At 38.9% G+C, this 14,751-nt stretch overlaps 1 protein-coding gene across 11 annotated transcripts in view; it reads left to right on the top strand.

The window, feature by feature from the left end:
* KDM3A (lysine demethylase 3A) overlaps positions 1 to 14,751 on the top strand; it is a 52,840-nt gene that overhangs the window by 22,444 nt on the left and 15,645 nt on the right. For 5 of the 11 annotated variants that reach the window (XM_074011308.1, XM_065526840.2, XM_065526841.2 and 2 more), the window contains 6 exons: positions 409 to 572; positions 2,699 to 3,210; positions 6,476 to 6,680; positions 10,880 to 11,094; positions 14,106 to 14,258; positions 14,398 to 14,493. In XM_074011308.1, the coding sequence (XP_073867409.1) occupies positions 409 to 572; positions 2,699 to 3,210; positions 6,476 to 6,680; positions 10,880 to 11,094; positions 14,106 to 14,258; positions 14,398 to 14,493 (1,345 nt within the window). Of the gene's footprint in view, positions 1 to 408; positions 573 to 2,698; positions 3,211 to 6,475; positions 6,681 to 10,879; positions 11,095 to 13,600; positions 13,745 to 14,105; positions 14,259 to 14,397; positions 14,494 to 14,751 lie in introns of those variants that run through there. The other 6 variants (XR_012422080.1, XR_012422079.1, XM_074011311.1 and 3 more) reach the window with 3 other exon arrangements.

Below are 14,751 nucleotides of genomic sequence, written 5' to 3'. Positions count from 1 at the left end.
CAAACTACGCAGTAAGTGCGTGGTGGGCACTCAAGTCATGCCAAAGTGAATGCATGTGAAACTGCCACCGTTTAAAATTGTCACTTAAAAGTTCACCTCTGCGTTGTATTATTAAAGTAATTGCCACCTGACTGTTTTCCTGGCACAATAGTTCAGAGATCTGAAAAAGATAAGCTTGTGATCCTTTGTAGGAAGACATAAGTTTTGTGAAAAGTTGGAGTGATTTATTTACAGTCTTAAAGCCCTTAATTTTATAGTTTATCACTTGTTTCACTTTCTTCTTTCTTTTTATTTGGCAGTGGTATTATGCTTGTTTAGTATTAAGCAAATGATCTTAAATTTGGTAGCATTTTATTATTTCTTAACTAGGGACTTCCTTTTAATATCTGTTGGTTTGGTATCTTCTAGGCCTCTCCCAGTATGTGTCCTGTACAGTCTGTACCTACAACAGTTTTTAAGGAGATACTGCTTGGCTGTACTGCAGCAACTCCACCTAGTAAGGACCCAAGACAGCAAAGTACTCCTCAGGCTGCCAACTCTCCACCTAACCTTGGAGCAAAAATTCCTCAAGGGTGAGTAGTGATTTGTTAAAGATGTTTAATTATAATAATAAAAAATTATTTTAGTCATGGCTCATTGTTTTTATCCCCGGTTGTCCAGGGAGATTTTTCATTAGGGTTTCCGAGAAAAGATAGATAAATGCTTTTGGAGGTGAAAAAGTATAGAAGGCACACAGCAACATGGAAAATGGTGTAGAAGTGAAAGGGGACATGAGAAAAGAGACTATCTTGATACAGTGAGAAGGATCAATTGAAATAGTATAGACATTTGTAAAACAAGTGTCTTCTTTGAAGGAAAAGGGAACAGATTGGTCGTACATGGAAGACTGAGGTCAGTGGGAGTGTGAAGAAGCAGTGAGACGTGATTACAGTGAGAGATTCTCCTCAGTCTTTACATGAGCTGACCCAAGTATAGTTGAGAAATATGGCAGTAGAGAGGGTTCTAAGAAGAATAGAGATGAGGAAGCAATAGCTGTAGGTGGTACTGTTACTAACTTGTAGAGGAAGAAAATGAATATGAAATGTAAAGTTTAAGTAGAAATTTAAAGTAGTTACAAGGTTGACAGTGCAAGTAGTTTTAAGGGAAGGGTCTCTTTTGGGAAGTGGTGGTGGCCTATATAGGCAAGCAGTTGATACAGACTTAAGATAGAGGTCAGAGAGACTGTGGTATAGAAAAGTAGGTTTAGAAGGTGGGAGAGTGGCTGAGCACACTGGTTCACTGGGAAAAAGCAGGCAGCCTGGGATAGAGCTTGGAGGATGGCCATGTGGCAGTCAGACAGGAGGAGGAGCAGTCTTCAAAATAGAAAGGGAGGGAACTTTAGGAAGTTCAGTGATATCCAAGGAAAGATTTTTCATCTGAGTGTTTAAATGAAAAATTCTTCTCCGAGATGAAATCCTTTGGTAGAGGCAGGAACAAAAAGGTATAATAGAAAAAAAAGACTTTGCATTTTTCTTGAGAAAGAATTCTAGGATGAATTTCTAAGAAACAAAAGTTCTTCAAGGCTGTCCCTAGTAAGATGTACAGGGAAAATACCAAATTGTTCTTTGAATAACCAAGTAATCAGCTATTCTATTTGCTATGTGTCCTGATCACTGAACAAACAAGAATGAAATTATTCCCTGTTAGGGCTGGTTACATGTTCATAGCAGAAAAGGGTTTTGTGCTGCTGCCAGTTTGTTAGATTTTTTGTTTTTTGAGGTTCTTTTTTTAGAGACAGGATCTTGCTCTGTTGCCCAGGCAGGAGTGCAGTTGCAGTGGTACAGTCAAAGCTTACTGCAGCTTTGAACTGTTGGGCTCAATTGATCCTCTTGCCTCAGCCTCCCAACTAGCTGAGACTACAGGCGTGTGCCACCACACCAGGCCAATTTTTAATTTTTTTGTGGAGTTGGGGGACTAGCTGTTTTGCCCAGTCTGGTCATCAAGCAGTTCTCTCATCTTGGCCTCCCAGAATCCTGGAATTACAGGTGTGAGCCATTGTACCTTGCCCATTGTTCGTTTTTAATCAGATTTTGTGTGAATATCTTTGAAGGGATTTCTAACATTTCTTACATACATACATATTTTAGAATTTTTGTCTTGACACATTGACTTTTACTAGAGGTTCAATTTTTGACTCTTGGCAAGTAGTAGGAATGCTAGTTTTATCTTTGAAATTCAAACGTAATCTTCCTTATAGAAAAAAGTTAGCAGAGGTGTCTCTGAAATTAACAAGAAAAAAAAAAAAGAAGAAACTTTCAGAATTGCCCCTACACAGAGTTCTAGTTTTGATATTTATAAACCACAGAGCTCATCTGCTGAGTGTATTCTTTGGTTCATACAATATTTTGTTTTGAGAGAAAGCTAAGGTTCGTTGTGCTGTGAGAAGTAGAGCTAATGTAAGAAGTTAAAGATTTCTGAGAACATGCAGACAGAATTTAGGGTTGTATTTTTCTGAGTGGTTATGATATTTTTGCAGAACTGTTGACTGATGACTTTTAACTCCAGCTCACAGAAACCTATCCTAAATTTTGTAACATACAAGAAATTTTCTTTTTTCTTTCATGCTCATTACCTTAGGGAACCAAACAGTTTGTTTTGGGAAGATAATGGAGAGAGAAAAGGAGGCCTGGATGCTAGCTTTCTATATTATTTTTTTCAGATGTCATAAACAGAGTTTGCCAGAGGAAATTTCTTCCTGTCTAAATACAAAGTCTGAAGCTCTGAGAACAAAACCAGATGTCTGCAAAGCAGGGTTGCTCTCAAAGTCCTCTCAGATTGGAACTGGAGACTTGAAAATTCTGAGTGAGCCAAAAGGCAGCTGTACTCAGCCTAAGACAAACACTGATCAGGAAAACAGATTGGAGTCTGTTCCACAACCCTTGACTGGCCTTCCTAAGGAGTGCTTACCTACAAAGGCTTCTTCTAGGGCAGAATTGGAAATTGCCAATCCTCCTGTACGGCAGAAGCACCTAGAACATGCACCTTCCCCATCGGATGTTTCTAATACACCAGAAGTGAAAGCAGGTGTCGATAGTGATAGCCCAAATAACTGTTCGGGAAAAAAGGTAGAACCTTCAGCTGTAGCTTGCCAATCACAGAATTTAAAGGAATCTTCAGTAAAAGTAGATAATGAAAGCTGTTGTACAAGAAGCAACAATAAAATCCAGAATGGTGAGTGTTTCTCAATATCTTTATTGGTAGAAGGTAAGAAATGGTAGAGATATATATATATGTTTCTTGTCCTATGAGAAACTATGTGAAAATGACTTTGTAGAAATAGTTTATACAGTCAGAGAAGTTGAAGGTATAATCCCCAAATCTCAGAAACGATTACTGTTAATATTTTGGTGTACCTAGTTTCATGTATACACAAATGGGTTCATGCCAACAGTTTTACCCTGTGAATTAGTGTAGATATCTATTAGTATTTTAAAGCAAGGATTCTGTTATATTCATTTACCATATGATTTAACTGGTTCCTATTAGGTGGTTCCCAATTTTTAGGTTAAGAAAATTTTGAAACAAAATCTAAAATAATCTAGTGATTACTTTATTTCAGCTTGTCAGTTTCTGTAACATCCAGGTTGGAGTAGGAGAGGTGATCTGTGACAGGTAGCTGAGATTTAAAATTTTAGAAAAGATGCAGAATTGTATCATTTCTGGAAAAGGGACTTGGGTTGAAGTTGTTAAGGATAGGGCTGAAATACCAGGAAGAGTCTCTTTGCTTAAGGGGAAGTCCTGCTGCACCCACAATTTAAAACTACTCTTCTTATAGGAAAAATGGTACATTGTACTTGATGCTACTTACATGAAGTTTGAGGATGCATTACAATGGTGGTAGTTATCAGAAGCTCTGTTACTAGAGTTAGAAGAACAGAATGGAATTTCAGCATGTCAAAAGGTTTAGAGCTATTAGAATTTAAAGATGCCTTTTGATCACTGTTAGCTATGTGGGAAATTGGTATGGATTTTGTTAATGTTTTAGGCTGGGCGTAGTGGCTAACACCTGTAATCCCAATACTTTGGGAGGCAACTGTGGGAGTATTGCTTCAGACCAGGAGTTTGAGACCAGCCTGGGCAACATAGTGAGACCCCATCTCCACAAAAAATTTTTAAAAAAATCAACCGGGCATGATGGTACACACCTGTTATTCCTAGCTACTGGGGAAGCTGAGGCAGGGGGGTTGCTTGACCCCAGGAGTTGGAGGCTGCAGTGAGTTATGATTGTACCTCTGCACTCTAGCCTGGGCGACAGAGCGAGAGCTTGGCTCAAAAAAACAAAACGAATAAAAGCAACCTACGAAAACAACTTATTTATTTGGATCAGTAAAAATGAATATATCTACACTGCCTTTTTAATTGCAGGCCTCTGTAAAATTAGAGGGCAAGATGGCTGGATTTGACTTGCGAATCTTTTTAGTATAGCATTGGAAGAATAGAACTTTCTTTGCCTAGCAATACTTCTAACCTAGCTTCTTCATTGAGGTTTAAGTTAATATAGCTGTTAATTTGCATAAAATTAATTGCATAAGATTATCCTATTCTCAGAAATTATGTAACACTCAGAAGTACATATTCATAACCATATCCTTGTTCTATTTATTCTTTTTGAATCATCAGCTCTCACACTCAGCTAGTTTTTGAAGCAAATTAATATGTGAAGCAGCAGTAAAGATTCTAGTGCAGTAAGCACATGATAGATACACAAGTGAGTTATGGAGTCCAGCTTTGTCTCATTTAATATATTATGCAGCTATTCTCCATCTAATGGATTGTAAAAGAAGTGAAATACCTACTTACATCCTGGACTAGCACATCCTGCTATCTACTGTGACTTTTTTTTTGATTGAGGTGTGAGAGTGTGATCAGAAGCCTTCCGTGACTTCTAATCTGTGTCCACTAGTAATGCATGTTGGTACAGAAGGCTTGGAAAACTTTTTTGCTCCTTTCTTGCACTTTAGGTCTAGAAAACAAAAGCAAACTGGAGTCAAACAGCTGCCTTTTTTTCTGTTCAGATAGATAATGTGGCTCCTCAGAAGTGGGCATTGCATTTTTCTCTTGACTTGGCTTTGAATTCAGAGAATCACTGATGGTAGCTCCTGTTGCTCTCCTCGGTAAAGAGCTAGATTTAGACAGTTCAACTTTCTTATTTCTAGATATTTCTTCGTGTGAGCCAGGATAGAACAGGTAAGATAACCTTTTTTGCCTGTGATCTGTGGAAGCGTGGCCCAACTCAAAGGATGATGTCTTTCAATATCTGAGTAATTAAAATTACATCCTTGAACTACTAATCTCTTTATTTTCTTTCCTTTCTTACTTTACCTTCTCTTTCACTATAACTGAATAAGAGTGTTTAAGGGATCAAGGACTAACAGCATCATGTTGAAATTTACATGTGGTCTAGTCCTGCTTTAAAAGAGAGGTAAGATTAGATCATCTCTAAGGTAATTATTGAAGATGTTTACTTTATTTAAAACCTTCTTTGGTTTAGGATCTTCGCATTTTCTCCAAGACTGACCTCTCCCACCCATCTCTCAACTAGTTCCCCAGAAGCTGTTAGTTTTTGACTTTTGTTTGTTTGCCTAAAAACCCACTTCCTTCTTCTCAGCTCTCTTGGACCCTAAGAAAAGGTCTTTTCTGTTTTCTATTAAATATTCCTTAAGGCTCTTGACATACAAATGGATTCCTTACTTTGTTCTCTGACACGGTGATTGCTCTTTCCTAATACATCTCTACCTTTCTTTAGAAACCATATTAACATTTCAAGTTCTCCGGCTGATTACAAGTTAAAACATAAAATCTGCATTTACTTAGGATTATAATCCTGTCTGTAGCCAGTGCTCTTAATCCTGCATAGACCACATGAGCAGAAGTGGAAGACATGTCAGGAGTCAAGTGACAGGCATTTAGAAGATGCTGTAACCCCGTAGACTGAGGGGCTATGTAGGAAAGTGATTTGTTTATTGTTATTTTTAGAATGGTTAGTTTTTGCATTGTACTTTTAAAAACACACCTTAAACCAGTCTTTTTTGCATTTGGAACATGACAGAGTGGACGTCCACAAAGTCAGGCCTTTACGGAGGTGAACCTCAACAGAGTTTGAATTAAATACCTGATTTGAAAACATCCTAAAATGTAGGATTGTGAATAGAAGTATACATTAACTTTAAATTGTGAGTCTGGCTGTTTAATTTCGAGTTTTATGTTGCCAAATGGAGTCAGCAAATAAGAATTGTTTTGTAAAGAGAGTAAAACTTTTCCAGTTATTCTGAGAGTTGTTTTCTGTTGAGCCATTTTTGGAAATTACAGTTGAACCAGGAATGGAGAAGGGAGTTCTCTTTAAGGGAATATTGGCTTTTTGAATAGAATTCAGTCATATATGAATGTGGTGTTAAAAAATTTGAGGTCCTATCTCCTTTATCTTTTGTTTTCCTAGCCCCTTCCAGGAAGTCGGTTTTGACAGACCCAGCTAAACTCAAAAAGCTGCAACAGAGTGGCGAGGCCTTCGTACAGGATGATTCTTGTGTGAACATTGTGGCACAGTTGCCTAAGTGCCGAGAGTGTCGCTTGGACAGTCTCCGCAAGGATAAGGAGCAACAGAAGGACTCACCTGTGTTTTGCCGCTTCTTTCACTTCAGGAGGTGAGGCATTTTGGGAAAAGTTCAGATAATCTGGGCATACTTTTTATGCTAGATCATCTAACCTACCTTTTTTACTCTTTTATCAACAGTAAATCTAGAAGTAAAAAGGTGGCAGATGTTGCATTTGTAATCACTAGGTTGGAGAATCTAGATCTTATTGCATGTGACTTTTCATTCTTATTTTTGTTTTTTTTTTAAAGTAACGAAGCTTAAAAATATAAACTTCTATTTCTGAAAGGAACAGTCATTATAGAAAAATGTTGAAGCTTCTGAAAAACCACTACAAATAACTACTATTAACTTTTCAGTGCATTGTATGATCATAAAATGTGTTCAGGCATACATAGTTGGTATACTGCGCCTTCTGTTTTGAATCTTATTTTCCTATTATGTAGTAGGGACCTCTTGATCATAACCTTTTCCTTAAAATACTTTTGAATTTCTGTGTAAGAGCACATTATAGTAATGTTTGATAATTTATTTCACCAATTCCCTTGTTGGTATTAAGATTATTTTGTATTTTTTGTGACTGGAAATAATGCAGAAATGATCATCTTGTCCATGTCCCTGATTATTTGCTTTGGGAGGATTACTAGAAATGGCATTTCTGGGTCAGAAGGTGTGTGTGTTTTAAGACTTTGATACACATGTTCTGTCAAGTTATCCTGCAGGAAGGTTGCACCTGTGTCCTTGCCCACTGCAGGGTTTGAACATGCTCCCATGGTCTCTGTACCATTGGCAGCAGGGAGAGGCATATCTTTTAAAAAAATCTTTTCCAATTTTATAGGCAAAATTTTCATATATATATATATATATATATATATATAAATTCAAAATCATTTTCTTTAAATTCTATCCTGAGTGAAGAAAAAAGCAGCCCTATCTTCTCTTTTGTTCATATAGAAATGAACAGTGTTGGCATAGTTGAACTTGAGATAGAATTCACTTTCTCAGAAATCTAGGTACTTTCAGGTTGAACTAACTCTAATCATAAACAGAAGAGGTGACTTCAATTTCTTCCTATTCTCCTCCTCCCCTTTCATTTTATCTAAGTGAAAAGATTGCTGATGAGCTGAATTAAATGCACAGGGAATTTAGATCATTAATTATATATGCTTGTAATTTTCAGATTCAGGCTTATTTAACAAAATAAGAATTTTTTAGATACTAGTTTGCCCCATTCATCCCTTTGTAAATTGCAAAAGCACATCATAAAGCATGTGGGTAGCATTTAGAGCTGTAATACTGTTAACATATGTTAACATATGCATATATTAATATATTTTGAATAACTCCTGGCCCAGAATAAGCTCTCAGTAGAGGGTAACTCTATTTCCCTTCCTCTCGAGAATTTTTTTCTTAAACAGGTGTGTTACAGTGCATGTTCATTTGTATGTGTATGTATTTTGAAGAAACTGAAATGGTTGTGCTTTGTACAGGTCTTTGTGTTTCTATCATGCACTTGATTTCATGTTGTTATGGCTCCTCTGCTATGAAAGGTATAACTAGATTGGATGAGAGATTGGTTTAAGTTGCAAAGGCATTTTAGGGAAGAGATAATTTATTTTGTTTTGTTCTTTATAATATGATTAGAGCTTTTTTTTTTTAAACCCACTATATTTTTGTAACAGTCTAGAAGTCATTGACTTTATGACTTAGCTGTTTTTTTCATTTTTGACTTCTTTAAAGGGGAGAGTACCTTTGCCTAATGCTGCATAGTAGAAGCCAGTGTAGTAGAAACTAGAAAAAACTCATATCTTGGTGAAAGAATATCATAATTTAACTTTTTTCCTGATGTTTAGAGTGAAGATCGAGGCTGTCATTAGCCTCCTCATCAAGTTTGTATCTCATTAAACTCTTTTGCAAATAAAATAGGAGTTAGGGGTAGGGTCTCAGTGGTAAGGCTCAGTTGCTAGGTCCTGTTGCCATTACGTCTCACTTTGAAATGCTTTCAAATTTATTTTTTAGTGTTATGACTATCTCTAATTTGGACCGTCAATTAAAAACTTGCATCTCTCATTTGGACTGCTTGAAATAATTTGCATATGTTAGCTAACAGAGTCTTGTCCTTCCAGTTTATTCTACACTCTTTTGGACAAATGGTTTTTCTAAAACACAACTTCGCGTGTGTCTCACATGATGACTTTTGATAGCTGCCCAGTGCCTAGCAAAGTCAAGGTCCCCAGTGAAATAATGAAGGCTTCAGCAATTGACCCCAACTTACCTCTGCAACTTCTTCCTGATTCTTACCTATTTGAATAAACCCTTTAGTCTAATTGGTCTGTTGTCACCCTGTTCACCTTTAGTTTTCTTGCTTTTATATGAAATACTGTCTTTTGGACATACCTTCTTTCACCTAATTGTCTGCCTTTTCTTGCCAAAGCAAGCTCAGTTACTCTCTTTACCGTGAGGCCCTCATCATATTGGCCCACAAAACTCATAGTCAGCAGTCAGCACTTCGTCCTCTGCTCTTACAAGAATTGATGACTGTTACGATATGTTACAGGCTACTTCATTGTGTTTTATGTCTATTTCTTATGTCTCCTACTAGAAATATTTGTTTGTTTGTATGTATGTATGTATGTATGTATGTATGTATGTATGTATGTATGTATTTACTTATTTATGTTTAGAGACAGAATCTTACTCTGCTGCCCAGGCTGGAGTGCATTGGCACGATCATAGCTTACTGTTATGTCAAACTCCGGGGCTCAAGTGATCTTCCCATCTCAGCTTCCCAGGTACCTAGGACTACAGGCTTCTGCCACCATGCCTGGCTAATTAAAAAAAATTTTTTTTTGTAGAGACAGGGTCTTGCTATGTTCTCTGGGCTGGTCTCGAACTGGATCCGTCTCAGCCTCCCAAAGTGCTAGGATTACAGTGAGCCATTGTGCCTAGCCAGAATACTATATTTTTAGGCTGGGCATGGTGGTTCATGCTTGTAATCCCAGCACTTCAGGAGACCAAGGTGGGAGGATTGCTTGAGCCCAGGAGTTTGACACCAGCTTGGGCAACATGACAAACTCCTGTCTCTACAAAAAATGGAAAAAGAAAATTAACTGGGTGTGGTAGCACATGCCTGCCTTCCCAGCCACTTGAGAGGCTAAGATGGGAGGATTGCTGAAGCCTGGGAGGTGGGGGTTGCAGTGAGCCATAATTGTACCACTGTACTCCAGCCTGGGGCATTGGAGTGAGAGCCTGTCTCAAAAAAAGAAAAAAATATTTTGTGTTTTAAAAATTTAAAATACATAGCTTATGAAAAAAACATTCAAGTGTTACAGTATTGAAGGCAAATAATGAACAAATGGTCTGCCCTTTGTTCCACTTCTTAGGTTCTGAGGCCCATTTTAATGCTTCCCTCTTTCCAGAAGCTTGGACAGTAACATGCAGCTGGAATTCATATAGGCACCAAGTACCTCACAAACCAGTGTGGCCATTGCTTCAGTGACTGTCTAGCGGTTACCCTTTAGCTGAGCTTTTGTCTTGAAGCAGTAGTTGTATTTAAATCTGATCAGGTTATTTATTACCTTCTGTTTGTTAACGACTTACCTTTGTAGTAACTTACGATTTTCCTGCTCTTAAGTGCCAAGTCCAGCAGGTCGAACAACTATCCCTGGAGGCAGTGTGATTATATTGGTTTGAGTGCAAAATATACCTCTCTCCCCTTCTCCTCGCTCCTCTTTCCCCCTGTCTAGCTTGTCTTTTGGGGAAAAAGTGTTTTGAATCTTCCTACTGACATTGCCAAATAATCATTGGCTGTGATTAGCCATGGAGATTACAGAAAACTAGGAAGGACTTTGTTGATTTAAATAGTAATTACAAGTTGTGGATGGGCACGGTGGCTCATGCCTGTAATCCCAGCACTTTGGGAGACTGAGGCAGGAGTATCACCTGAGGTCAGGAGTTCAAGATCATCCTGGCCAACATAGCAAAATTCTCTACTAAAAATACAAAACTTAGGCAGGAGTGGTGGTGCACGCTTGTAATCCCAGCTACTGGGGAAGCTGAGGCAGGGAGAATTGCTTGAACCTGGGAGGCGGAGGTTGCAGTGAGCCGAGATGGCACCACTGCACTCCAGCCTGGGTGACAGAGCGAGACTCCATCTCCCCCTCGCCCCCTCAAAAAGTAATTACAAGTTGTAAATCAGTTTTGTGTGTGTGTGTGTGTGCATTATATCTTTTTTTCCCCTGCTTCCCTAGGTTACAATTCAACAAACATGGTGTGTTGCGGGTAGAAGGATTCTTAACACCAAACAAGTATGACAACGAAGCAATTGGCTTGTGGTTACCTTTAACCAAAAACGTTGTGGGGATTGATTTGGACACAGCAAAGTACATCTTGGCCAACATTGGAGACCACTTCTGTCAAATGGTGATTTCTGAAAAGGAAGCTATGTCAACTATTGAGCCACACAGTAAGAGCATCTCTTAGGGGGTAGGATTTTTGAGCCCAACTTGATTTTTGTTCCTAAGTGACACCTAAGTCCTAATTGCTTGGGTTTTTTTTTTCACCCAGAAGTTTAGATAACTTTGGTGTAATGAGGTTGCAGTTTTCCTTTTGTAACAGGTTTGATCAGAGTTAGCCATCTATTTTTGGGGTTTATTTTGGGCCAATTACCAAAGGAGTGGAACTCCTTTTTTGTTAGGAAAGGTGAAGGTACAGTTACCAAAGGAGTGGAACTCCTTTTTTGTTAGGAAAGGTGAAGGTACAGTTACCAAAGGAGTGGAACTCCTTTTTTGTTAGGAAAGGTGAAGGTACAGTAATGGTGGATTTGCACAGCCTCACCAGCAGTGCAGGCAGACTACAAGGGGATGAGGTCTCAGATTGGTTTATTTTAAAACAAAGGTTATTAATCATGAATACATTTCAAGGAAAGAAAGAATGGGAAGGCTGACTCTTAGACCTACTGGGTTAGAGTCTGCAGGGCTGGGTCCCAGACATGAGAGTGAGAACAGGTTCAGAATGGAAATGATTGTTAGAGTCAAGGTTTGAAGGGAATACTTGGAGGTTCTAGATGGGCATGTGCTTGTGTCCTCTGCTCTTTGGGAGCACTCTTATGCTGATCTGGCAGCCTGTTAAGCCACAGGAATCAGGGTAGGTGCCATATTAGAGCCAGACCTCTTTCATGACATCTCAAGCTAGGATGTTTGGAGGACGGTACAGCCTCTTCCTGTCCATGTCTCTCTGTGGAAATGAGTTAATCCAGCCAGAAGCACCATGGGGTATCTGTCTTGTAAGCCTCATATTTTCTTCCATCATTTTATCTTTATCAGTGGTTGAAAGTTAAAAGTGAAGCCTTTCCATTCCTCTGGTATGTCTCTTTTTAGACTCTGCTTACCCAAGTATGTTTGAATACAAGCATCCATGCCAGTCTTAAGAATTTTGATATATTACCAGCAACTAACCGAAGCTAGCTTAAGCACAAAAATAACTTACTGAATAGATGTGGATACTCTCTCAGAGTCCAAGGAACAGGACTAGGGCATTCCCAGCTGTAGGAATCCAGAGCTGCCTGGGAGAAAGGGAATTGCGAGTGCCTGGAACAACCAGAGTCATTCTTTAGAATTACTTCATTCTGCTAGGGTAGTGGAGACTCTAAGTCAAAAGTCTTATTATACTTTTCCCCCCTGTAGTCTGTTTAAGACAAGCAATATTAGTTTTCCACTTTCAGTAGAGATACAAAGTTTCTTTATTAAATATATTTAAGTAAGAGTAGTAGATGGAAAGAAAAATTCCTAAGTAACTGATCTGGCAGTGGTACATACATGACTGCAATGTGGAAATACTTTTTTGGAATGTATTAGTAACTTTGCTCCTGAATGAGCAGAGCTGTTTTAAGCAAGTGATGGCTTTGTCTTCGATAATGGTGAGTCATCTGAAAAATGTGTTTTTTTTTTTTTTAATATAGAAAAGGCATAGACAGTTATCTTTTAGAACATAATTAAGAGACTCTCCTCCTTGAAGACTTAAATGTGATTAACCTTTCCTCCTTGCCTTTTTGATTATCCTGTTGCTCTTTCTTTTCTCTATGACAAGCTGGTCAGATTGGAGAGAGAAACCCACTGTGAGTGACACTGAAATACGCCACCATACCCAGAAGAGTTTACCTCTGATCCTGAGATTAGGGAGCAGATCTCAACTATTACTACTTTTATTCTGTCTTTTCAGTGACAAATAATCATTAAATGGGTGGCTAAGAGATCTAAGAGTACTTTCTGATAAAACAGTCTAATCCAAGTGTCCAAGATCATAAAATCTCATTTATAAGATGCCTAAAGCTATATGTATTGTGTCCTGTGCTATTACATTATAATGTAATGGCAGAAGTTCATTCAGCAATTGGTTTGATTTTGTATAAACTAAAGCTTGGTCATTTGGATAGTGTTCAGTCTGAAGAAGGAATGAGTTAACCCCAAACTGGATTAGGAAGAAGATGTTCACCGTAGAACAGGAGTGCAGCAGCATTGATCCAGTGTTGTTCAGGAGAGAGACACAGACTGTCTGCCAGGAGTCTCCTAGTCAGGAGACCTTGGGCTTTTCTGTGACCCACAAAAATGTCCTCCCTTTGCTCATATTTCTGAAAGCTTGCTGATACCTGGTTTGGTTCCTTGATCTGGCACTCCTCCATCTGGGGGAAGGGTCCAATGGCCTGTCCTGTTTTGGAAGGCCTCTCTCTCCAGTTATTAGGTCTTGGCCACTGGAACAGGAAATGCTGCTTTGTGGAATCCGGGGTCCTGCCTTAATCTGCTGGATGTTTGGTTAGTGTGAGTCAGTCCTGGGTGCCTGCATCATTTCTGGCACTGGCTAAATCGAATTTCTGACTGACTGGTGAAGGAACTGACCTTGGACCATTGTGCCTGCACAAAGTTAATGTGCAACTCCCTCCAGGCCCACTGAGCACCTTGGAGTTTTTAATGGGCAGTCTGAGTGGATTTAGGGTATCTGAATAACCTGATGCTCTATGAAGATTACTGGGTTTGTGGATCTGAGTAAATTTTTTTTTCCTTTGGAGAAAGCCTGGAACATGCTGCCTTTAAATTCTGAAAGTGACTCATGACTCAGAGGTTAAGAACCACTGTTATGTGATACCTGTATCTGAGCTCCAACTTGTGTAACTAGTGCTGCACAGTCTGAATAGGGATTCTGCTTGGAGTTCAGTCTCCTGGAGGGAGGTGAGACTGTGCCTGAATATATACAGTGAGAAGAGGCATGAATCTCAAGTACAAATTAAAGTTACTAGGAATGCTGAGGGGATCCAGGAGCACTTCATGGGGCGGAGGACAGCATTTGCAATGAAAGCTGAACAAAGTTAATTTGAAGTCTAAAGTCTAGTCACAGGGAGGAATGACAACAACCCCTACCTTTCATGTTTGATTTCAGAGGCCCTCTCCTTCCAAAGACTAAGTGATTTACTGATTTTTGCAGGACAGGTTGCTTGGAAGCGAGCTGTCAAAGGTGTTCGAGAAATGTGTGATGTGTGCGACACCACCATCTTCAACCTGCACTGGGTGTGTCCTCGGTGTGGGTTTGGAGTATGTGTGGATTGCTATCGGATGAAGAGAAAGAATTGCCAACAAGGTGAGAACCGATTTGATTCTCCTCCAGCCCCTCTACACAGTTAAATAAAGTTTTTTGTTGATTTATGTTTGGTGGGTTTCTTGAAGCATGTGGAGCCAGAGTCTATAAAGAACAGTTACTACAAATCAGTTATTTGCAGGTGCTGCTTACAAGACTTTCTCTTGGCTAAAATGCGTGAAGAGTCAGATACATGAACCAGAGAACTTAATGCCCACACAGATCATTCCTGGAAAAGGTATTTCATGTGCTGCAGTGATTTTCTTTCCCTTTGTCTTGGTTAACTCATGGGGGCTGGTAGTTTGGTTTTACTTTATCACTCGCTTAAGTTTATTTTTGTCCAGAAGTGTATTAAATAATTCCTCCAACACTTTTTGATTAAAGTTTTGTAGGATAATTTTGTAGAAGAAAAGAAAATGTATTTTGTGGAAGGCCTCTGGAGCAGGATGAAAGGGAGGGAGTTGGAAAAGTAATCCTGTGGGGAATGCCAGCTTCT

Source organism: Macaca fascicularis, chromosome 13 (genome assembly GCF_037993035.2).
Source record: "Macaca fascicularis isolate 582-1 chromosome 13, T2T-MFA8v1.1".
In the NCBI taxonomy this organism is placed as follows: domain Eukaryota; kingdom Metazoa; phylum Chordata; class Mammalia; order Primates; family Cercopithecidae; genus Macaca; species Macaca fascicularis.
The sequence above is the reverse complement of the archived record's forward strand: the minus strand, read 5'-3'. Positions and strand labels throughout refer to the sequence as shown.